This window comes from Gouania willdenowi, chromosome 3 (assembly GCF_900634775.1).
Source record: "Gouania willdenowi chromosome 3, fGouWil2.1, whole genome shotgun sequence".
In the NCBI taxonomy this organism is placed as follows: domain Eukaryota; kingdom Metazoa; phylum Chordata; class Actinopteri; order Blenniiformes; family Gobiesocidae; genus Gouania; species Gouania willdenowi.
The window spans coordinates 38,592,989-38,617,729 of NC_041046.1; the positions used below are offsets into that span (position 1 = coordinate 38,592,989).

General features: G+C 38.1%; 3 protein-coding genes across 3 annotated transcripts; 2 read left to right on the top strand and 1 right to left on the bottom strand.

Moving 5' to 3' along the window:
* Window positions 1–99: 99 nt before the first annotated feature.
* Window positions 100–4,937, bottom strand: crybgx (crystallin beta gamma X). The gene is made up of 6 exons (XM_028442993.1): window positions 4,894–4,937; window positions 4,613–4,661; window positions 2,673–2,794; window positions 2,325–2,460; window positions 1,578–1,717; window positions 100–232 (listed from the first exon to the last, which is right to left on the bottom strand). Exons 1-6 carry the CDS (start codon window positions 4,935–4,937, stop codon window positions 100–102), a joined length of 624 nt encoding a protein of 207 aa, XP_028298794.1.
* Window positions 4,938–7,832: 2,895 nt separating this feature from the next.
* lctla (lactase-like a) lies at window positions 7,833–15,565 on the top strand. The gene is made up of 13 exons (XM_028474205.1): window positions 7,833–7,950; window positions 8,618–8,778; window positions 8,866–8,953; window positions 9,839–9,948; window positions 10,030–10,158; window positions 11,364–11,459; window positions 12,737–12,791; window positions 12,881–13,042; window positions 13,135–13,409; window positions 13,723–13,849; window positions 13,999–14,198; window positions 14,271–14,334; window positions 15,450–15,565. The coding sequence occupies exons 1-13, from the start codon at window positions 7,833–7,835 to the stop codon at window positions 15,563–15,565; spliced, it is 1,701 nt and encodes a 566-aa protein (XP_028330006.1).
* A 987-nt stretch (window positions 15,566–16,552) lies between these two features.
* Window positions 16,553–24,350, top strand: tipin (timeless interacting protein). Its single transcript, XM_028441078.1, has 8 exons — window positions 16,553–16,599; window positions 18,875–18,998; window positions 19,758–19,848; window positions 20,279–20,354; window positions 20,438–20,560; window positions 20,665–20,728; window positions 22,227–22,442; window positions 23,776–24,350. The coding sequence occupies exons 2-8, from the start codon at window positions 18,908–18,910 to the stop codon at window positions 24,132–24,134; spliced, it is 1,020 nt and encodes a 339-aa protein (XP_028296879.1). The 5' UTR covers window positions 16,553–16,599; window positions 18,875–18,907; the 3' UTR covers window positions 24,135–24,350.
* The last annotated feature ends 391 nt before the right edge of the window (window positions 24,351–24,741 follow it).

Below are 24,741 nucleotides of genomic sequence, written 5' to 3' on the forward strand. Positions count from 1 at the left end.
ACGCTGTTTAACATTGAACCGGTTTATTAGTGAAATAGGTGCGTGTGTGTGTGTGTGTGTGTAAAAGACAGTCCATGTGTGTTGAAGCTCTGTCGTGCTTTAGTTGAAGCGAATGCGTCGCATGGATCCCACTGTGTTGTTCTGGCTTCCCCAGTCAGAGAAGTTATTGTAGTCTCGTTTCTCCAGGACATAGTGCTGTCCTCTGTAGTTTGGCTCCTGGTACACAACCCAGCTACACACACACACACACAAGTACAACAGCATAGAATACAAGGTGTGATAAAGTCTATCATAGATCAGGGCTGTCCATTGGAATGATAATAAATAATACTGCAGGTATATGGGCCACATTTTCAGTAGGAGCACCTTTGTGACATTTTTTTTCAAGAAAAGTTTTACCTTCTGAAATATCAAGTGTGTATTGCTTAATAAAGCAGAAAAATCCTAGCTTTCTAGTTCTGCTAGTTTTTTTGTAATGCAGGTTCGACTGACCTTTCCGCTCCGTTATCATCAACCGTGTCCATGGAAACGCGAGAACAACTTTTTGATGTTAATTTTTTAAAAAAGGCAATGAATGACATTGAAGGTACAACCATTGAGTTGTACCTTCAGTGTGTAATGGCTGGGACCAACTTTCAGGTTTTACATTCCACTCTGTTACCACAACAAAGTAACGGAGTGAAAAGACCTTCATCACGATTCAACCCCATGTTAAACAAAAATGAGGAAGAAATGAGCACTGCTGCTAAACTGGTCACACAGCACAGCTAACGTGAAAAATTAAGTGAGCCTTTAGACCTTTAAATTCCATAATTTTCCACATTTCAAATGTGACCCTAATGAACATTTCATTTGCTAAATTTAAATATAAAAACAATAAAAACTGAGGTGAAAACATGAGTTATACAACCTAACTAGATTTAACAAATATTCTTAGCAAACAGCGTTAAATGAAGCCGAAAAGGTAACACTTTACTTGAGTTGTACAGTATAACATAATGCTGACATTACGCTGTCATTATCTATCATTAGCGGGAATAAGGTGTCGTTCGCTAAATTATGACACCTTTGGAGCTATGTTGGCATTTTTGGGGATAGGTGGAGGGATCTAGTGGGTTTCGGTAGGGTTAGGATAATGAACGACACTTAATCACAGCCTTCCTGACACCTTATTCATGCTAATGACAGGTGTCATGTCATAATGACAGCGTAATGTCAGCCTTATGTATAAAACGTTAAGTAAATGTTACCGTAAAAAGTGTAGCCGGTTGCGCGTACAGGCTGTGCATCGAGGGTGTTTTGCTGCCATCTGCTGTTCACTTCTGTATTTATGGTTTTATTGTTTGTTACGGATAGTTGCTACGCCCAGTGGTCATATTAGGAATAGCAGTTACGTTCATAGAATGTTTGCACAAAAAGTGTTCTCTGTCCTTTTCTGAGAAACTGTAGGCAGCATTAAAGGTCCTTATAGTCTGGCCCCCGCTGTAAAATCAGTGTTTTTAAGACATCGTCCTCTCTGTAGAAGTTGTGTCTCTGAGGTCAGCAGTAACTGAATTGTAAGAAGATTTGACACTCACGCTCCTCCCAGCACACGTATGGAGGCCGCTCTGTTGAGGCTGTAGCGGCTCATCAGGTTTGGAATGTCATCTTGGAGCTCCATCTTCTTCCCAGAGAAACCGCTTCGCTCGAACAGCTGAGCTCTGGCTGTGTTGTTGTCCTGTGATCAAACCACAGAGTTCACACTTAGTCTGGTTCATATCTAAGGTGTGAGCGCAGGTTTCTCATTACTATTTATGGTAAGAAAATGCAACTCGTACCTACGGTACTTGATTTGACAGGTTTTAAGCTTGAAATGATTATACATGCATTTATTTCATCAGGGCTGTCTGCAAGGCTCTCATCGAAATTGGACAAAATCCAATCAGAACTCATGTGATCATGTGATCTGACACACTGATCACATAAAATCTGTGTGTATTTACAAACAATAATGCCATCCAATATTAGGTTGATGAATGAAGCTTTAAAAAAATTGCATAAACTCTTATCCTATATATTTTAGTCGACTATATCGGTAGCAGATTTGACTAAAATCATAATATCATTTAGCTGACTAAAGCTAAATTATAACTAAAACAGTCCTGATGACTACATTTTGGCTAAAACAAAGTAATGAAGGTCACATTTGTTTATGAATGACCTCCCGTCCTGTGTTCTATTGTAGCAATAGCTTCTGGGGGGTCTTCCCATTGTGTGCTGTGAGTAATCCCTGATGTGGTTTGTGTGTCTGTCCTTCACTGTTGTGAGTCTTTGGAGTGTCGAACCTGTTTGACGGAGCGGACGGAGGAGACGTGGTCCACCTGAGCACACCACTTGTCGTAGCAGTTGTACTCTCCTCGCTCAGACATGTCCCACAGGTACTGACGACCTCGGAAGTTCTCGTGCTCGTAGCCGACCCATCTGGAAGGAGGAGAGGGGAGAGAAAGTCCCACAGCCTTCAAATCTGAGGCCAATCAACTCTAGTCAAACTCATATTCAACAGATGTGGACACTTGGGTCAGCATTCAGCAATTTTAGACATTGCCGTCAGATGTCACATCACAACTCAGAAATAAGCTTTTTGTCTTTATTTTGATATATCTATTGGTGTTTCGTGGTTCTCCGTGACTTACGCTCCACTCTCCACCTGAACAGAGTTACATCGGTCGGGGAAGTTCTTGTCGCTCAACCGGGAGCAGTCGGAGGTCAGGTCGAGACGTCGGCCAGCGAAGTTACGCTGCTCGAAAAGGGTCACCTGAGACAAGACATGAACATATGATAAAACCAATAGAAGCTTTTGTTCTGGTTCTGGTTACTATTGTAAGATCTGTGGACCTTGGCTTGATAATACCATTAAAAGATGATGATTTTGAAGGGTTCTAACAAGTTTGTTATAACAAGTGACTGTCATCTTCATTTGTGACAGGAAAATTAAGGCTGATTTACTTACATAATGAAATATATTTTGCTTCTGTTGACTTTACTTCAATGTAACCTTGCACTCATCCATGAAATCACCAGGGGTCGACTGGGACAAAAATCTATCCTTTGCATTTTCTGTCCAGACCAGCCGACATTATCAGAGGACACCACATAGAAACCATTATTAAGTAGATAATGCTCAACATGTGGCTCTTTATGTTTTCTTTTTGTAAATATTATTGCCACAGAAAACCTTAAAAGGGGTAAACTTTTTAACTCTTTTTAACCTATTTCCTTTGGTTCTTTTTGACATTTCTATCCAATTTTTGTCCTTTCTTTTATTCTTGTATTTATTTATTTATTCTTTTATCTTTTTTGGCAACTTTTCATCCCAATAAGCTAACTTTTGCCCATTTAATACCACTTGTTTCCTTTTTCAATTACATTTTGCCTTTTTTGTTCCACATTTTTGGCATTTTTCACCATTCTTTGCCACATTTTGCTCTTTTTAACTATTGATTGCCATATTTTGCTCATTAAAGCTCCCTTTTGCTATTACGTACAACCTGGTTCCTCTTTTTTTGCCCATTTTGACTGCTTTTGGCCCATTTTAGTCACTTAACACTCTTTTCTTGCCATGCTTTTGTCACTTTTGGGCCATTTTTGACCACCTGTTACTATGTCTGCTTTCACTCGTTCGTAAAAAAAAAAAACCCAAAAATGGCCAGTCCACCCCTGGTTACTGCCTAAATCCAAGGCCTCGTCCAGACTCCCTTACATGTCGCAAAGGCAACAAGGAGACATCGAGCCAAAACAACTGGTCCTGACTGGATAAAACAGACCATCAATCATTTCTGTTAACAGACTCCTCTATGCTCCAGATGTTGCTGTTATCTGTTACCTTTACAGAAAAAATATTTTAAAAGCACTTTGTGAATTATCTGGGATTCAGGCCAGGCAATGTACTGGGATAAAGTTGCCCATATTTGTTAAATATACCACAGGTCTGATGGTGTATAGCCCAGTGCTTCTGTCCTACTTTCTCAGTTTTCCAGACCACGGCGGTATTTAGGGATTACCACCCTGGAATTATCAATTCATTACATTTTTCTGTGGTTAGTTAGAAATCCACTTATTGAATTTTCCTTTGAAAACAATGTAAAGAACAGACATGACAAATATAAAAGTTCCCTTTCCCTCTCAAAAACACATGAGACACTAACACTGTTCTCTGCTCTGAATGTTTCATTGTGCGTCACTCTTTTATTATCCTTCATTATTATTTTAGTCAGTTTTAGGTTTTGTCAGTGACCTCTGATAGAAGGGCACCAACAGTAGAAGTCAAAGGACGGGTCGGCAGAGCCAGGTTATTGCTTCAAATAAATCATAAAATAAATATTAGGTTTTCTCGTTTTACTTAATTTCAATTATTTTAAGATTCTATGCGTGACTGTAAATATAATATTGTTTTGCTTAGTTTTTCAAATACATAAATCGTTTGACTGGCAAGAAATTGTCACAATTAAAATTCTTGTGTTTTTTTCCTCTGTTTTTTTTTAGGTCTCCTGGTTAATGATTGAACTGATCATAGGCTGGTTTACACTCCTCCATTGGGTGGATTCAACCATGATGGGCGGATGCTGCGACTCACCCTCCCACTGGACCCGTAGAAGGCACGTTGGAGCACAGACCCCAGCTTGCTGCAGATGCAAAGACATTGTTTAGTTCCGACACTTTAAACGCACACAAATACTAGCGTTTAACTATTAACAAAGAGAGAAAGTCATGGATTTCAGTCCAGATCAAATAATGACATCCGAGTTTGGTCATTTCAGGATTTCAGGTTATTGAGGGGCATAAATTGGCTTTAGAACTGAAAAAGTGGGAGTTGGTTCAATAGTTGGATGGATTCTGTTCCCGGTGTGGACGTACCTGGTTTGTTGGGCTAATCCTGGGACCTTAGTAAAGATGTTCATGTCAGCTCGGCGAGGTTACAAAAAAGCCCCTTAAATACGGCGAGTGCAGGTGAGAGCACAGGTACTGGAAAGCTCAAAGGATTTCTCTCACCTTTGGTCACCTTTGATATGCTAAACACATACACACACACACACACACACACACACACTGAGGTGTGCAGAGTGCAGAACCAACACTTTCGGCTTTGAAGCATTCAGCGTTTTGTGGTGGAAACAAAGCGACTCGTGCCAACAGTGGCTTCCAGATTTCATACAGTTCACTGCATTCAGATTTAAAGGTCGTGACCCCAAGATAAGCTGCAGCTACCGATTCTTTGTGTAACTAGTTATTTTTCTCCCTTTGATTAAACACACCTCTAGTAATAAATATAACACATAACAACTTGATAAATAACAACTTAACCAAAAAGTACAAATGCTCCAACTCCTTTATAACCTTCATTTTCCTACTCTTACTGTATAATGTATAATGTACTGTATAATACACACTTGATCAACCTCACAGTTTCCCTTCATTCACATCACATTGTCATTATTGTTTATTTCACGACACACCAAGGACACCACAGTCTATTGACAGTTTTAAAAGAGGACTTTAAGCGTGTCTTTTTGGTTCCTCCTCTATTTTATTTGCTTCTAACTTCCTTTATTTTAGGTTTGTAATATGTAGCACTTTAAGAGTTATTTAAATGTAAAGTGCATTACAAATAAAATGCATTATTTTTTTTAATCAATATTACGCTACATTTTTTTGTGTTTCGTTCACCGTGTGCTGCCTGGACATGCTATCATGCTAGTTAGCTGCTCTTAAAGCAGAGACTCCACTGTAGAAACAGACTCCATGTTTTATGATTAAACTGTCCCCATGGTTAAAAGTCCCTCAGTTAAACTCCAGCTGCTATTGCGTACATTGCAGTGTCTTGATGTGTCCATGGGGTCTCCTTTAGCATGTAGCCCAGTCGTACTTTCACAGATTAGAAGTCCTGTTTCTGGCAGTAGATATAGGTATTCTATTAAAGCAAAACTTTACATTCATTCTGCTCTTCCTCGTCATTGTCTCTGACTCTGAGTTACAATTATTTGTTCCTTTGTTCTTGAATAATATATTCTCCAAGTAACTGGCAGGTAATACAGGGATAAACAGTCATTCTCCTCACCCGTATCAACATGTATTTTATTTAAACCAGGGGTGTAAAACTAATTTTAGTTCAGGGGCCAACTGCAAAGACTTTTGATCTTAAGTGGGCCCTAGATTTTAGGCAGGAAAACAATATTAATGTCCCCAAGTCTGGACTTTACATGATAAATTAATGAGGCACCAACAATATCCAGGCAATAAGTTACATATTTCATTCCCTGCAGGGTTTTTCCTTTTACATTTAATTGATTTTGTGACTATTTTTTATTCAATTTTGGGAAATTATTTGAAATAATTTCAGTAAATTGTAGTTCTTTGAACAATTTCAGAATCATACTATAATTCCTTTATTTATCCCAGGGGGAAATTACTTAAGATTAAGATACTTAAGATACTTTTAACTTTCTCCTGTGGGCCGGATTGGATGGTCTTAAGGGCCAGATATGGTCCCCGGGCCTTGAGTTTGATGCATGTTATTCAAACACTGTTTATGCATTGAATGGTGTTCCTCAGGGGTCTGTACGAGGACCCTTAAAATTCAATGTCAATAACTAATCATTTAATGTGTGCAATATTGAATGGATTGCTGTATTGTTTTTACAAATAATTTGCAATGATTTATAGAATTTGTGCAGTTTGTTTAAAGAGCATTTCTGAGAAAACCTGCACAGGACTGTACAACATATTGTTTTATTCAAATAGAAAACAACTGAACATGAAAGTTTTTTGTTTTTAGTGTATGAACCTTCTCCTTTGAGCGGCTCCACTGAGAGTCTGAAGTTTCCTGCTTTGTGTCACAGATACAGTGTGAGGCGCTCTGACTGTAACTCTGCTTACAGCATCAAAAATACTCTCCTCGTCAAAAGATCTGTGCGCAGCAGCACATTCATCCTCACACTTCACTGCCCTCCAATGGGAGCATTCACAGTGTGTGTGGGACACAAACCCTCCGGATCTTTCACTCTGTTTGTTCAGGGTGTTGCAACAAACAGCTGGAAATCTGTGGAGAAGTTTGGAGATGATTCCTGTACAGTGGAGATGAACTCAGAGGCCCAATCAGGAGCCAGAGGGATTTACAGGTTCTCCTACATCTTTATTAGACCCTCTTTGGGCGTTGAGAGGACCCTTAACAGGTGGACATGTCTCTGCTCCTGACTGTGCTGGACAGGCTGGCCTACTTCCTGTCTCTGATGGCGTTTTGTGTCAGCGTGTCGTACGGCTGGCTGAAATGAGTCCTGGTTTTCAACCCGAGGTAATCGGCTGTGCTTTCATTGTGTGTTTAGTTTGTTCTGACCGTTTGCAGACAACCCATGGACCTCAGGACCATCCTACAGACTTTGCTTTTGACAGGTTTTTCTTTAGTTTGATGAGAATCTACACGTACAGAGCTGCACTGCTTTAATGTGTTTTAGAAAACCCACAGCTTGGTTTTATAGATTTAAATGGTATATGTTTAATGAACTTTTTATATTTATACATATATATATATATATACAGATTTTTAAATGCTAGAAATTAGTTTTTGAATGTTTCCCTGGTCTTTTGTTGCTCTAACATTTGACAGAGTTTAGAATAGAAATCTTCACTGTAGTTTTTTGTAAAGGATTACAAAGATGAAGTGATTTTTTGCAATTATGGAAAATCAACAGAATTTGTTGTTGTCACTACTGTGACATACTGTTTAATATCTGACAGTTTTCTCTCTGTAGGTGTGATTGAAGACAGTGAAGTGCTCTGTGGAGTGTATGATGGTGATAATGGTGACAATGAGGCCGTACCATGTGTTATTTCTGCTGCTGTGCGTCTCGGCCAGTGAAGACTTTGACTGGACCAAAAACGAGAGGACGTCCTTCTACTACGGCACCTTCCCCTCAGGTATGATGGATTCTCTGACCATTTATCATTTACGCAGTGCAATTTTCATTTTTTTTTATTATAGTATACTTTTTAAGTCTTTCCCTTTATTGTTTCTTTACTGTACTGCTGCTGTGACATCTCATCTTATCTTATCTTATCTTATCTTGTCTTGTCTTGTCTTGTCTTGTCTTGTCTTGTCTTGTCTTATGACAACACAACCAGTTGTTCCTCCAGAATCTCAGACTTGACAAAACTCTGATGACCTTAAAGCATTATGTTTTAAAATTATAATTATTATAAATAAAGTATACATATTTCACTTCTGTTTTTAGTTTGAAACATTCCTACTTCCTTTTTAAAGTGACTTAAAAGTTCCAAGAAATAATAGTTGGTGCGTTGTTTGATTCCCACCTCTTTTTCTGTAGTTTGGGCTAATATAGAGTTCATCCTTGTTTTTGGCTTTCTGTTGTTTTGGCATGTATCTTTTTTTAATGTTGTAAATATTTATTTTCCTTTATTTATTTTGATAGTAGACCTTTATTTTATGTTTATTCCTTGTGTTGGACTGTGTAGTTAATCAATAGGGATAGCTATCTATTTAACGTTAGACCTCGATCTTGTGTTTTGGGTCCATTCTTGAATCCTGTAATCTGATTCAACAGTTTGTGGGTTTCTCTTCCTGCAGGTTTCTCATGGGGAGCCGGTAGCTCGGCCTATCAGACCGAAGGCGCCTGGAACATTGACGGCAAAGGAATGAGCATCTGGGACGCATTCGCTCGCAAAAAGGGGAAAATCCTCTCCAACGACACTGGAGACTTCTCATGTGAAGGTTACAAGAAAGTCAAGGTGACCAACACATCACTATCATCTCTTTAAAAAATAAAACATGGCCACAAGTCCAATGAAGGGATGTTCTTCTCTTCTCTCGTGTAGGATGATGTGAACTTGATGAAGGACATGAAGCTGAATCATTATCGTTTCTCCGTCTCCTGGCCGAGGATTTTACCCACAGGACTGAGACGTGAGGAGACTTCTACTTACATCCTAACATTACTTATCTGTGCGTTTATGAACAGTGTCACTCAATTTACCGCCATAACATCACAGAGATCTAATTTTACACAGATGTGACAAAGTTCAGATGAATCTTAGATCTTAGTCTCATCCTGGACTTTGTGTCCTGACTGGCTACATTGCTGCGCTCATTGTTTATACAAACACTAGAGGGCGACATATTAGATAATTACAGTCTGTTACCTGAAGCCTTTCAGGTGAACTGAAGCAATAGCTCTAGTAATAGTAATACAGCTTCATTGAAACCCTCTAAATTCACCAATTTTAGAGGGTTTCAATGAATCTGTATTACTATTACTAGAGCTATTGCTGTATATGTACAGTATTAGTTATATAGTTACTGTCTAAATACAAAAGCATAGTGTACAAAACCGTTCAATGTTGTTTCCAATATTGACATCTAAAGATGTCAATATTGGAAATTATGTTACAGCTAGTTTTCTCTTATAGAATGTTACAAATACTGACATTAATGTAATTTAGTTGATTTTTTTTTGTTTGTACTTGTGTGTAATTTACTCATATTTAGGTAAAATCTACAGAGTAATCTAGTTTGCTATTTAAAAAAAGGTTTAGAAAAGGTTACAACTAAATACATCCACAATTTAAATGAATATTTAAACCTTTCATCTGTGTGTTTTCAGCCAATCAGGCTTTCCGACAGTGAATTTGCCATTTTACCTCTGATATAAGGAAATTACATTGCTGCTTTTTAACATAAAAATGTTTCAACTTTATATTTACATTTGTTAATGAAACAAATAAAATAGCCTTTGAATGTTCAGGGTTAGAGTTCCTTTAAAGACTTTGAATGTAAGGTGAACTCTTGCAGGTGAACAGATAAACGAGAAAGGAATCAAATACTACGATGACCTAATCGAAATGCTACTGGAGAATAAAATCACACCTGTCGTCACACTGTACCACTGGGACTTACCACAGGTCAGCTTTAGTGTCATTATGACCTCTGTCTGTCTGAAAGCTGAGGCCTGAAGCTGAAGTTTGTCCATCTCTTTGAATCAGGCGTTACAGGAGAAATATGGCGGCTGGCAGAATGTCAGCATGGTGAACCACTTCCACGACTTCGCCGATCTGTGCTTCGAACGATTTGGAAATCGGGTCAAATACTGGGTGACCTTTAACAACCCGTGGGTATGCGGCCTGCACGAGAGAACTCATTCACCAAACATCAGCGCACTGCGTCTTATAAACTAATGGTGTAAAGAGTATTGATATCTCCTACTCAAGTAGGAGTACCATTACTTGAGTGAAATAATACTCAAGTATAAGTACAAGTAAGCCATACATAAAATACTCAAGTACAAGTGCAAGTAAAAAGTAATTAAATTAAATAGTACTCAAAGTAAAAGTTGACACGCCCCACATTTATATTTGGTAATAAATCTTGTCACTGTTCCTTTGCATACAGTAAACGTTTCATGTATAAACTAAAGAAAGAAGGATGAAATCTTGCACATTAAAAACTTTTGAGCTTTTAAATTAAATAACATCAATGAATTCAATTCAAAATTAAAAAGAATTCTCAGGCTCTAAGAATAGCTACAATTATGAAAACTGAGAAAATAACCTCATGCTGTTTTGGCGCCGTGCATTACATTTAATCTGGTTGGTCGGCTATGATGTGATGCATTTGCTTGTTGTCTGGTCATTTCATTGTTTGTAGTTTCACAATGTCCGTGGATCATTTTAAAACAAAACAATAATAATTTACTCAGTATTGGTTGGGTCTAGACATGTAATGAATTACTTTACCTTTTTTAAAACATACTTAAAGCAGATATGCGGAGTTTCTGAGAAACGTCTCGATGTCCCGCCCTAAACAGCCTCACTTCCTCCCACTGCCTTTGCCAATCTACCAAAAGCCACACCTCTACTTTTCTGCACTCGCATCATGGAACATAACAAGGTCACATTGATATAGGTCTATATCACGTGCGGCCTTGTTTCTGTGCACAGTTCCACATTCTCTTTGATTGACAGTCTCAAAAACAGGAAGTCGAAGCCTATTGGCTGGGCTATCACTGTGCTCGTTTCCATTTGTATAGGGGTCTATAGGACGAAGGTGGGACTTATATACTGTACATTAATGTATATGAATGACGGCCAGCAGTAGACCATAGTAAAAGACTAGTTAGATAATTTTTTGCATTTCAAAAGAATCATACAGAAATATATATTTCTCAGAGACTCCAGATATCAGCTTTAAGTACAAGTAGAATTACTGATTTAGAAATATACTTAAAAAAGTACACATAAAAGCAACTCAATTACAGTAACTAGTTGTAATCCATTACTTTCACCTCCGACTCTTGGTTGTTTCTGTTGGCACTTTTCAGTCTATCGCTGTGGAGGGATACGAAACAGGTGAACATGCTCCTGGACAGAGGCTGAAAGGAAGTGGAGCTTATAGAGCTGCACATCACATCATCAAGGTAAGACAGAGTCACTTCTGCTCAGGCTGCTGGAGGCTGCATCGTCTGAGAAAAGTCTTTCAGCTACTTTCAACTGACATCACTTTGACCAGGGGTGTCAAACACATTTTAGTTCAGGGGCCAAATACAGAGCAGTTTGATCTCTAGTGGGCCACATGTTTTACGCGGGAAAATGAGCAATTTCAACATTATTGTGCCCTAGTTGCACTTCTACCGATACATAAAAGACAAAATATGTAAGAAAAAGACAATATATAAGCAGTAAGTGATAGATTTCAGTCCCGAGCGGATATTCACTTTAAATTTCATAGGTTTTGTGACCAATTTCTACTTAATTAAGGGAAATATTACATAATAATTTGTAAGAATTTTGAGTTTTTTCAACAGTTTATCATTAAAAATTACTGTAATCGTTCGATATAAGCACCGGAAGTGTTAAGTTTCATTTACACAATGATTCATTTCTCTGTAATTTTTACTTTCTCCTCCGACCTGAATTGGATGCTTCTAAGGGCCAGATTTGTCCCCCAGGCCACGAGTTTGACACGTGACTTAGACAGTATCTTTACTAAGGTAGGTGAAATGTATTAAAACCTAGTTAAAGCCTATAAACTAGTGGTTCTTGACCTTATTGGAAGTACTAAACCTGCAAGATTCATCAGTGCATTCACCGAATCCCTCATAATTGAAAAAATCAAATATTATTTCTTCAAAACATAGGTTTATATTTAATTCAGACACACATGTAAGCTTGGGCCTATTTTTTTGCTTTGTTCATGTTGCGTTTAAAATGTTCTAAACTCATATTTAGAAATAGAAATAGCTATCATAAATTATCTATTAATAAAGTTGTTTATTATATATATTTTTTTAATAACATTATTCAACAAACCCCTGGGGTTCAATCAAACCCAGTTTAAGAACAACTTGTGTTTAAAACAAATAGTAAAGCATACTACTAAACAACCCGACAACAAATGCGGTATAAATCAAGAACTAATCAATTACCTAAACTATTTAGAAACTCGTCAACAGCTAAAAACACAGTATATAAACAGCAGATGTATGTATATTTTAAATATTGATTTGTTTCCTGCTTCTCTTCATTGCCGCTGTCATTATTACTAATACCACTAGGGGGCCACACAGATTAATACAAACTAATCTGTGTTTCTTTTAACTGATTTCTGAGATTTCCTGGTAAATTGGTCATTGGAGCACATTAAGTTTTATCAATCTGAAAAGAAATCTTTGCATCTTTTGTGTTTGTTCACCAGGCTCATGCTAAAGTGTGGCACTTGTATGACACTCAGTGGAGAAACAAACAAAAAGGTTAAACAACACTTTTTCTCATCTTGCATCCGAACCAGTTGTTTTGTTTGTTTGTTTGTTTGTTTATGTGTCTGTCCGTCTGTCTTCAGGCCTGGTCGGCGTATCACTGACGGCGGACTGGGGCGAGCCGGTGGACGTCTCCAACCAGAAGGACATTGAAGCTGCAGAGAGGTACATCCAGTTCAGCCTGGGCTGGTTTGCCACACCCATATTTAATGGAGACTACCCACAGGTTATGAAGGATTACATCGGTAGGTTTTGCTTGTTATGGATGAAAAATAAAGCTGGAGGGAAACAGATCTAAGGTGTGTTTATCTATGTCTAATGATGTTGTGGTTCCCAGGGAGAAAAAGCGGTCAGCAGGGCCTCGGAGCTTCACGTCTACCCGTGTTTACATCTCAGGAGAGAAACTACATCAGGGGTACATGTGACTTTTTGGGTCTTGGACATTTCACGACACGTTACGTCACGCAGAAGAATTACCCATCAAGCGCTGGGGACAGCTTCTTCTCTGACAGGGACCTCGCCGAGCTGGTCGACCCTCAGTGGCCTGATCCTGGGTCTGAATGGCTCTACGCGGTTCCCTGGGGCTTCAGGCGCCTGCTGAACTTTGTCAAGGTAAAAAAACAAAACCCACACATGAACAGTATAGTATCCTGCTGGTTTAAGATCTAAACACCCAGTTGATCTGAGATGTTTCAAGTCAAACAAGTAAAGAAACAATCATCACAACTGTGAGTCCTATAAACATTGTGGAGTTTCATTGAATTTGTGTACTTGAAGAGACTGAGATACAACTGAAGGACTTGGTAATTTACACAATAATTCATGTCTTCTTTCTTCTGCAAGCCAAATTGGATGCTCTAAAGGGCCGCTTTTGAGTTTCACACAGGCGATGTAATAGGTCACATGTTTCCTGATGTTTGTGCAGCTACAGTATGGAAACCCAATGATCTACGTAACGGAGAACGGCGTGTCAGAGAAGATGCTGTGCACGGATCTCTGTGACGACTGGAGGATTCAGTACTACAAAGAATATGTCAATGAAATGCTCAAAGGTATCACCACACACACACACACACACACACACACACACACACACACACACACACACACACACACACTTTGTCACGTGACATGTTGTTTACATGTTGTCTCCTCTGGTTAGCTTGTTTCTTTGACCTAAACACCGTGTGTGACCCCACAGCTGTCAAAGATGGTGTGAACGTTCGGGGCTACACGGCCTGGTCCCTGCTGGACAACTTTGAGTGGGACGAAGGATATTCAGAAAGGTTCGGACTCTACTATGTGGACTTCAGGAACAAAAACAAGCCTCGCTACCCAAAAGCCTCGGCCCAGTACTACAAACGCATCATCAGCTCCAACGGTTTCCCCAACCAGAGAGAGGTAACATCCAGATGTGGCCAGAGGTGAGGAGAGGTTCTGCATGCTGCTGAAGGCTCTGTGTGATATTCTCAGGTGGAGAACTGGAAGAGGAAATCTGCAGAAACCTGCTATTCCAGTAACCAGCTGCTGGCAGCAGGTCAGTCCTTGTTTCACCAAGCTGTTAGCATTAAGATTTCTACATATGCCACAGAAACAGAGAACTTTGTCAAGAGGGAACGTAAAAGAACTAAGCTCTTTTCAGCAATGGTCGTACATACTCAAACTCCCATTTCCATTGGGCAAGTCATTTGATAAGTGATGGTCAGATTAATTGATGTTGAACCGATCTGTTGTGGAGCTCTCTGTTCACTGATAAATAAATTGGTTAAACATGATATTAGTGTATGAAGTAGTATTGTTGCAAGATACCTGTCCAACTCTTCACATTTTAGTAAAAGTATTTAAATTTTGCCTATTTTGTTGTAAAAATGTAAGAGTGACTGCTCTCTATGAGTTGAAACTTGGTTATTACAATGGCAGTGGCTATTCGTACGGTTGCCGTATCAATATACCGACATTCTATCCGTACGCAGCGCCCCTCATTGGCCAGTTTAGGTCACGTGATAGGTCAGTCATTGAACCCCAACCCTAACCCTAAAAATTGTTGCGATATAGTGTTATAACCTAACCCGAACCCTAAACCTAAAATGCTGCGTATGTGTACTTCGGTAAACGTACCAATAGCACCGGGGGGTTGTTTGTATGGCAACCGTACGAATAGACACTTTCTATTACAATCATAATTTGCTATTGGCTGAAAATGGTGACATTTTAGTGGCTTCTTACATCATGAACCAGCACTGTTTGCTCCGCACCTCCTATAAAACTTAGCACCTGTGGACTCTGCAATCTGTGGCGTGTAGGTTGGTTTAAGAGAATAGTGAATAGAGAGGTATAAAGAGTATTGAGTAGCTAGTTTAAGTTATAGCATAGAATGTTCTTTGAAGATTCTATCGAATACACTGAAGGTGCTTTAACTGCTCCAGGAGCCACGCCCATAATCAAGGCATTTTTTGATATTCCAGCTTAGACGCGCACGCTAGCCAAAATCTCAGGGTTTTTAGTTACTCTTTAAGGTGAGAGGATACAAATAATAACTTCAACAGATTAAAAACGTTCCTGAACAAGAAGACTAATTCTACGTCATTCTGTTGAGAGTTGAACCAAAAGCGATCATGTTGCTTTCTTGCATTTCTTGTTCGTGTCCCTCAGACCCTTTGATCGGCCACATGGAGATGGTGACGGAGATCGTGGTTCCTACAGTGTGCACACTCTGCATCCTCCTCAGCGCCATCTTCCTCATGTTCCTGCTGCGGCAACAACTCTAAGAAACAACATGTTGCCCCCTCACTGCAGGAGGCTGGAAACTATCATCCATATCCGCTGGTTACAGCATCATGATCCATCAATACGATCTATAAACAGCCTGTGAACAGATGAGTTTTTAGGGAGGCTTTGAAAGTGTTCAGAGATGTAGCATGTAGGAAGATGAGGTGGAGAGAGAGAGTTCCAGAGGAAGGGGCAGCGACACAGAAAGCATGGTCCCTAAAGGAGGCGAGAGTGTGTGATGGAGAGGAGATGGGAATCAGGTCAGGACCAGGATGGAGAAGATCAGAAGAACCATTACCATAACACCAACCAGAAGATAAAAGCTGCAAATCCATAACATAATATGATTAGAGTCACATGTTAAAATAAACATACAACAATTTAAGTCTTTTAATAACTTAGTTTTCATGGAGGGTTTTATACAGCTCAGTTAACTCAGGTACAATATTTCTTAAGTTTTGCTATAATCTGCTTTGCTAAAAGTATTGATACGAATATAATCTCTTTGTTTGTTGTTTAACATTTACTCATGAACCAACAGCTTCATATATGAACTAATCTGCTTTAAATTATGCATTTTTTTGTTTTTTGTTTTTAATTTACAGATGTAATCTTGGGTATGTAGCCTGTGATAGCCTTCAAAACATTTAATCTGACTAAATAAACAAATAAATTAATAAATGAGCAGCTTCTGATTTCTTTTTATTTATCTTTTGTTACGATGCAAATGCAGATAGAGCTGGGGATTCCACCAATAAACTGTCAAACATCCACTAAAGATTTTTAATTTTCTAATTTATTTTTTTTAGTTATTGTTGCATTCACCTGCCTTCATGAGACACTCTAAACCCAATCTGGAAACACAGCTTCTGCTGACATTCCTCTCTTTCCGCTTTGTTGTTGTGTTACTTTTTTCACTTACATTCACGTCTCATTCTTTTTTCGGGTTTTATTTTGAAAAAATTGACATAAGGTCAGAGTTTCCGGTTCCTGAAATTGGCGCTTGTTTCCGCTTTGCGAGCAACCTCAGCAGGTAGGAAAAAAGTTCAATAAAATGTAATAAAGCTTCTGTTTACATAGACTGTGTGTGTGTTTTAGCTTTAGACTGTGAGCCGCTGGTCTGCATAGTTTTATAATTTATTAAAGTTGAGCGGCACAAATTTATTCTCATGGTGAATGTAGTGGATGACTGTGAAGCCCTGCTATCTGGTGATTATTTGTGTGAAATAAAATCAGTGTTGGGTTAAGTAATGACATCATTGCTCGCTAATGTATATCAGCTTTGAGATAAATATGAACAATAGTTACATATAAACCTACGTAGTTTTATCACTATAAAACTACATTTTATATGTTTTGTATATAGCGAATTACAAGAATTACATTAATTAACTCCATATTTAAAATTATTTTAAACATTTTCGTCCCTGTGTTGACATTTGTCGCAAACTGCAATCTACCGGAAGACTGTCACAAGTTAGCACGGAAACCAACAGATCCATAACACCGCTGTCTGTTATCTGCTCGGTGACAAACGGCCAGGGTACACACACAGTCCGTGAACACACAGACATGAAAGTTAGCATTTACTGTGTGTGTCAGAAGGATGACATTTTATTTATTTGTTTATCTCCTATTATTTGATCAGAAAATTTCCCGCGGTTCGTTTTCCCGCCTCCTACAGCTTACCGGAAGTGTTAACACTTTTTTTCTTTATTTAAATGTTAATGTTAATAACGAGCAGCACACAACAGATAAAACAATATTTACCTCTGCCATCAAAAGGATAAATATTTAAGCACAATTTAATATCCATTGACAAGAAAAAAGAAAATACATAGACAAAAATTGTCTTTTATTTACATGGTTTATTAACGTGTTTAACTGATCAATAATATATTAAATGTTTTTTTTTTTTTTTTGGTTGGTTTTTGTTCTAGAAAAAGCTGTATCCTTCAAATGTTAATATATTGTATAATTCCTAGTAAAAAAAAAAAGTCTGATTCATCAGTAATTTTAAGTTTTTGTCTTTTTTATACCAGAAATGAAATCGTATCTGAAAAATGTTGATATATGGGAAATGGCTCCATCCATTGAACCAGATTCACTCCGAATGCAAAACAGTATTTAAAAGAGAAAGATTATTTGAGTTTTCTTTTTTCTTTTACCGATTTTTTTTATGGACATCATCTCAAATTAAAGTCTTAAAAAAAGAGCTTTTAGTTTGAAAATATGAAAGTCGACTATGTAAATATAATGTATAATGTATTACAACAGAATAAATTAGAGGTAAAAATATGAGCTTCCAGTTTTCTTTGTTAGTCACATGAAGCTTATTATGTGTTAAAACCTAAACTATGTGGTGTAAGTTTAATGTATTTCTTTTATTGTTCGGTTCAGCTTTTACTTTGGTTTTGATTAAACCTTATTTTTAAAAATCATCAGCCAAAACCGAGGCCATCATTTAGAGGTATCTGCTATAATAAAAAGATGAGATTGAAAATTCAATTTCAAAACAATGTGTGTGTATGTATGAAAAAATATGTTTTATAATTTATTCTATGCAGTTTTTTTTATTACATGTATTGTGTTTGTACAAAAAAAGTTTTATAATTTATTCTATGCAGTTTTTTTTATTATTACATGTATTCTGTTTGGATAAAAATAAAGCACATGTTGGAATATACTTTTTAAGAATTTATTCTTCCTTTCACTAATTTCCCTTTGCAAGCTCAGTATGGCAATCTGTGACAATCTCAGTCAACAACTTGAGTAAATAATAGTGTCTCATGCAGCAATTCTCAATACGAAAAAGAATCATTTATTTTCCAAAAAACATGATTATAATATACATTGCAATAAATAACAGTTAACCCAATGTAACGTTACAATAATAAGATGTTGTATTCATAGAAATCTGATCGAGACAATCATATTTTTTAATCATTGGTTGATTATTTTTTTTGTCGATGGTCGACTGATGTATTGTTTTAAGCTTTTTTTAAATCAGTACATCAATCTGTGTGCATGGCTAATCCAGCATGGGTACATCTCAGTACGTAGCAGTCACGTACTGAGGTAAACTCAGACTGTGACACCGACATACTGACATGTCTGTTCTGCTGTTGTGTGGCGTGTCCCACCCATTGAACTCCAGTCATGTCTATTATAAAAGTTAAGCTTTTGCCTTTGACAGTTCAGTTTATTCATTGAGGGAAAGAAACCCTGTCAATCATGATAAACGTGAACCTTTTTCAGCTGCGTTTTGTCCAGCTGTGGCTGATGAAGCTTCATTGCTTTTTTTCCAGGAGTCAGATCTTGATCTGCACAAGAACGACTCAATGGACTTTCTCGAGGATGAAGACTTCCCACCTCTTCCTCCGCCTCTCTCTCCGTCCCAGGCAGGACTGCAGCAGGACGGAGACACTTTTGGTGAGAACGAACCGACCAAAAAGCTGCTGAACTCTGGATTGTTTTATTATCATTAAACTGTAGATAAAAATACAATAATAATCATAATATTACTGATGCATAGTTATAATAATGATTTTTCATCCTCAGGCTGATTACTATTTCATAAGAATTTTGCAAATTAATAATATTGTTGTTATATTTTAGTCCTGAAATGATTAACATTTTTCACAGTAATATGTGATTGTCTGATGATCTGAGGGCCACATTATCAACATTCATGTCAGCATTTAGAATAATGACCAATCAGAGCATTAATTCAGGGAAGAACAAAGGGTTTTGTCTACTTTTGTTGTTATTTTGTTATATTATTCTGTCATTCTGTGTATTTTTGTTGTTTGGTGTTTAATAGAGAGACTTTTTTATTTAGTGTTCTTAGATTCATTTTTGTGAATTTGCCATTTTATTTTGTAGTATTTTTTTTAATGTTGTGTCATATTGTGTATTTTGTTGTCATTTAGTGTATTTTTCTGAAATAATGTTTATTTTTGTGTGTTTTTGGAGTAATTTTGTGTATTTATGTTTTTTGTATGGTTGTCGTTTTGTGTATTTTTGTTGTCTCTTAAAATTATCCTTATTAATGATTTTACTATCAGTTGTTGCATTATGATAATTTTATGGATACTTTATCTGTCCGTCATACTGAATATCGTTCTAATAGAAACACATTTACTAATGATATTGTTGGTGTATTGTTGTGTTTCTCCTCCATTGATGCAGGCGATGGGGCTGAAGTGTCTAAACTGGTTGATGTTCCCGTAGCTAAAAGAAAAACAGTGAAGAGGCCTCAACCCAAACTGGATTCTCAGAGGTACAACATAATGGTTTTCCTCCACATTTGACTAGGGATGTAACGATTAATTGTAAGGCAGTTAAAAATCGATTCATAGATATCACGGTTCACATTGATGCTCTGAAAATTGAATCGCAGTACTTTTTTTTATTATATATTATGTATATTATGTATATTTCCTTCTAAAAGTGTAGGTGGCGGGCAGAATATCCTACTACTTTCTTTCTGGCCGCCTTCTACTCTTAAACATGTTCATAAATGATTCCTTACCCCTTTAGCGCTGAAAGAATATCTGTAATATTACGTGAATATCTGTACAAGACTCAATGGACTCTGTTACCTCATTTCTACTCCTTTTCACTTTAATGTCCCTAGGCTGCTTTGGATAAACTAACATGTGCACGTACAGTACATTCCTAATGCCCACACTAAAAGTCTCGTTGCTCAGGTTGACCTCGGAGCGAGGACTTCCCGCCCTGCGCTCTCTGTTCGATCATGTGCGTTTCAAAGGCAGTGGACACGAGGTGAGGACGCTGACATGTTGTTGCTCTCTGACCTCACATAGACGCCGTCTAACTGTGTGTGTGTGCGTGTGCGTGTTCCTCAGGCTGAAGACCTACGGCTGCTCATGCAAAAGATGGAGAACTGGGCCCACCGGCTGTACCCCAAACTGCAGTTTGAAGACTTTGTGGAGCGGGTGGAGAAGCTGGGGGCAAAGAAGGAGGTTCAGGTGAGGGAGCGGAAAGGAAAGCAGCAGCAGTCGACGCATATAAATGTAGAACTAACCACCTACTGTGTGTGTCTGTGTGTGTGTGTGTGTGTGTGTGTCTGCAGACGTGCCTGAAACGGATACGGCTCGACATGCCACTCATTCATGAGGACTATACAGAGAAAGAAGGTGAGAGCAGCGCAAAAACAGTTAAAGTTGATGTACGTCACTTTAAAAAAGTTATTTTTCTTTATTTTCATTAAGCTGCATTAGCTTCTGTGTTCAGCAGCAACAGCTTCATTACCTTCACATTTTAGCTCCTTAGTTTCCATCTATATTTTTTCTATTAGAGCTGGGCAATATATCGAGATTCAAGATGTATCGAGTTTTCTGTTTTGGCGATATAGAAAATTACATCGCCTATATTGATATTTTTTTAATAGCTTCATTTGTATTCAAATACATGTTTTATGAGTCGCTGCTTTTGCTACTAGAACAGCATGAAAAGCATAGTCACATGGATTGCTGAGTGCGTCATAACCCATACCTACTCCTAAACAAGCCACACTAAAGAACTCACTCACACATGCTGTCCCTTAAGGGAGAGAAAGCCAAACATGGCAAATATTGTGCAGTTTGTTAATAAATGTGCCTGTGTGGCATTTTGTATTAGCCAATTTAACCCTGAAATTTATTTCTGGTTAGACTTTATTTGAATTAAAAATATCGAGATTTATATCGTATATATATCGACATTTGAGAAAAAAATATTGAGACATGAATTTTGGTCCATTTTCCCCAGCACTATTTTCTATTAATTAATTAATTAATTAATTAATTAATTAATTAATTAAATGTTTTTATAAAAATGAAATATCAACTAATTACATTTTGTTTTGAACAAAATAATTTACTGCATTGAATTGACTCAGCATGATGCTCTTTAAGCATGTGGCTGACCTCGAGAAGAGAGCAGAGAACATGAGACAGCAGAAATGAAGTCTCTGCGATTATCAATATATTGGTCAGAAATCAATCTACGAAAATCGATGACATAACAAGAAAAAAAAGATTAAGTGAAAAAATACAATTTTTATTTTATATCTCTGAAAGACAATAAATTGACAGTGTCCTATGAACAGTGACACTATTTTAGTGCAACATTTCTGTAAATAAGTGTCAACATATCAATGTAAATGAATAAGTATCTCCAATAGTGCTTTCTGTAAACAAAAAATAGGGTTTTTCTTACCAGTGACACCAGTATAATGCAATATTCCAGTAAACAATATATTGGTTCCTTCAACAAACAGTGACAACATTTATGTGAAGACGTACCTGCACATTTTAGTGAAAAAGCAGAAAAGGTTTTGAAAAAAAAAAAAAAAATTAGCGGGAGCATATCGATAATCGATCGCACGTTAAAATATCGCGACATATCGCCGTATCGAGATATTGTCACACTCCTAATATAAATATATATATATATATAAACTAGTATTTCATGTAACAAGTTAATGACAAATGTTTTTGTTTTTTTTTTTAAAGTAGAAATTAAAATGTTCTATCTTTATTTTCTGTTATCACAGTCTGGTAAAAAGTATTTTTTGTCAGTTTGAGAGAAAGGTTCCCTCCACTGACGAGTGGCTCTGCTGTGCTAAACGTTTCCCTCCGTGCGTCCTCGCAGGGGAAGATGTCGCACCTTCTGAGCTGCAGGTTTTTGATGATCCAGAGCCGATCAGTTCACAGGGCTTCGTTCAATCCACCCCAAACCACACCCCCTTCACCTCGGGCCCCGCCTTCTCATCAACGCCAGCCACTCTGAGCGAAGAGCAGCTCAGGCGTATGGAGGAGAACCGACAGCGAGCCCTGGAGAGGAGGCTCGCACGGCAGCAGCTAACAGGTGAGCCTGGACATGGCGTCGCTAGTGCTGACTGTGCAGAATCATCACAATGGTAAAGCGCTATGACTGTGCGTTGAATGTTTGTACAGTATGTTTTACATCAACCTGCCAAGGGACTAGAGATGGAAATTAGCTACAATCTCATATTTAGTAAATGTTTTTGTGTATTTTTCTGTCATTTTCTGTATTTTTGTTGTTGTCTTTTTGGGTATTTTTTTGTCACTTCTTGTGTACTGTATGTGTTTTGTTATGGCTTATTTTTGTTATTTAACGTATTTTATTGTCATTGTGTAGTTTTGGTGCGGTTTTTTTTCTGTCATAGTTTATTGTTGTTTTGTGTATTTTTGGTGTTTTGAGGGTCTTTTTGTGTTGTCGACGTCTTCTGATCAAGAGGTTGGGGTTCGATCCCACACCTGTTATGTGTCGAAGTGTCATTGGGCAAGACACCGAACCCTAAGTTGCTCCCAGTGGTTGAACAACGCCTTTCATGACACATCAGTCCCACTGGTGTGTGAATGAGATGATATTGTAAAGTGCTTTAGGATCACTTCAGTGTAATTTTTGAAATTTTTGAAATTTGAATTACTTTATTAATCCCTGAAGGGAACTTACATTGCACTCTGTTATTTTTAGGGACATGCTTCTCACACACATAGGCCTGAATCACACACATCCACAAACAGGACCTGTGGACATGCATTAATGGAGATATGTCAGAGTGGGGCTGCATTTACAATGAAGGGAGGGCACCAGAGCAGTGTTGGGGTTTGGTGTCTGGCTCAAGGGCACCCCGACAGTGCTCGAGAAGTGCCCTGGCACCTCTCCAGCTACCAGAACAACTTCCGTATTTCAGTCCGCATTGGGGCTTGAACCGGCCACCCTCCAGTTTCCAACTCACATTCTCACATGTTTCCTAAAATATTGTTTTAATTATGTATTATTAATATTTATTGTCTCTTATAAAGCAAAAAAAATAATTGGGTTGTAGCAAAGCGAGTTGGGACTTTTATATAAAGCATAAGCAAAACAACAACACAGTGAATGACTCCATCTGGAAGCGGAAGGACACCGATTCCAGTGGTTCTCAACTGATGGGTCTGGACCCAAAAGTAACAATGCAAGTTCATGGAAATAACAAATATACACTGTAAAAAAAAAAAAAAACTAACATATTGAATGAAATATATAAAAAATAATTATTTACAAAACAATGAGAAAAAAAGACAGGGAGGGTGTCATTGTGGGTTGAAAAGTTTAGATTTTGTTATTTTACATTTAAAGCTTGCGTTGCTTTCTTTCCACCATTTTATTTAATTTTTTGTTGCTCCTTCAGAATCTCAGACTGTCACTGAGTCCGAGAACATTGAACCCTCCACCACAACATCTCCACCTACCATCAGCAGCTTCAGAGACCAGAGTGAGGAGCAGGAGTTGGACTTAATCAGCACTGAGCAGGAACCACAACAACAACAACAACAACCACCAGCACCACCACCACCACCACCAGCAGCAGCAGCAGCAGCAGCAGCAGCAGCAGCAGCAGCAGCAGCAGCAGGAGGAGCAGGAGGAGCAGGAGGCGAGTCTGCTCTCAGCCAGGCTGAAGCCACAAAGCCTGAAGCTGCTGCTGAGGGTCAGACAGATGTGGACTCTGAGCTCCAGCTGTGTGGGGGGACTACAGTCATTTCAGAGTAAACCTGATAGTTCCGTTGTTGTTTTCTTTAAATTGTTTTGTGAGGAAACGGTATTCTTCAAACTTTTTAACTTAACGTTGATCCGTCACGTTCTCACCACTGTCGTCGTGCTGTGTTTGACACATTGTTTAAAGTGAGAAACCACAAACTATAAACAGGCTACTGTTTCACCGCAGTAAAGTAAAGTTCTTACAACAATAAAAGCATGTTTTTTTTATCCAGCTTTTGCTCTTGTTGTCTCTACACAAGATTGTTTTGGTTGTTGCATTTTTCTGTCACATTTATGTTATTTATATGCGTAAGATGGAGGTCAAAGAACAAGTTCTTAGCTTCACTGTGGTTTGCGTCTTCTCCAACGTATGTCACCCCTTTGTTGAGACGACTACGACAGATTCTCTGACAGAACAATGTAGCCCTTGAATCGTTTATTTTGCAAAGCAAACAAACAGGGATGAATCGGGAATGACGGCACGTACGGTAAAGGAAAAGTAACGCCTTTCTTTTCTTACATAATGTTACTGTGGATAGTAGATGTGTAAAGGAGTGGGTCACACCTGGAAGCACACACTCCCTCTGTTATGGAAAGCTGTTTGAGCATAAATGTGATC

Coding starts and splice junctions, on each gene's coding strand:
- crybgx (XM_028442993.1), bottom strand. CDS start 4,937: ATGAACATCTTTACTAAGGTCCCAGGATTAGCCCAACAAACCAG. Junction 2,461..2,672: donor GTTCAGGTGGAGAGTGGAGC/GTAAGTCACGGA, acceptor TCCTCCTTCCAG/ATGGGTCGGCTACGAGCACG. Junction 233..1,577: donor ATACGTGTGCTGGGAGGAGC/GTGAGTGTCAAA, acceptor GTGTGTGTGTAG/CTGGGTTGTGTACCAGGAGC.
- lctla (XM_028474205.1), top strand. CDS start 7,833: ATGGTGACAATGAGGCCGTACCATGTGTTATTTCTGCTGCTGTGCGTC. Junction 13,410..13,722: donor GCCTGCTGAACTTTGTCAAG/GTAAAAAAACAA, acceptor ATGTTTGTGCAG/CTACAGTATGGAAACCCAAT. Junction 14,199..14,270: donor GTTTCCCCAACCAGAGAGAG/GTAACATCCAGA, acceptor TGATATTCTCAG/GTGGAGAACTGGAAGAGGAA.
- tipin (XM_028441078.1), top strand. CDS start 18,908: ATGGACTTTCTCGAGGATGAAGACTTCCCACCTCTTCCTCCGCCTCTC. Junction 19,849..20,278: donor CCCAAACTGGATTCTCAGAG/GTACAACATAAT, acceptor CTCGTTGCTCAG/GTTGACCTCGGAGCGAGGAC. Junction 20,561..20,664: donor GGGCAAAGAAGGAGGTTCAG/GTGAGGGAGCGG, acceptor GTGTGTCTGCAG/ACGTGCCTGAAACGGATACG.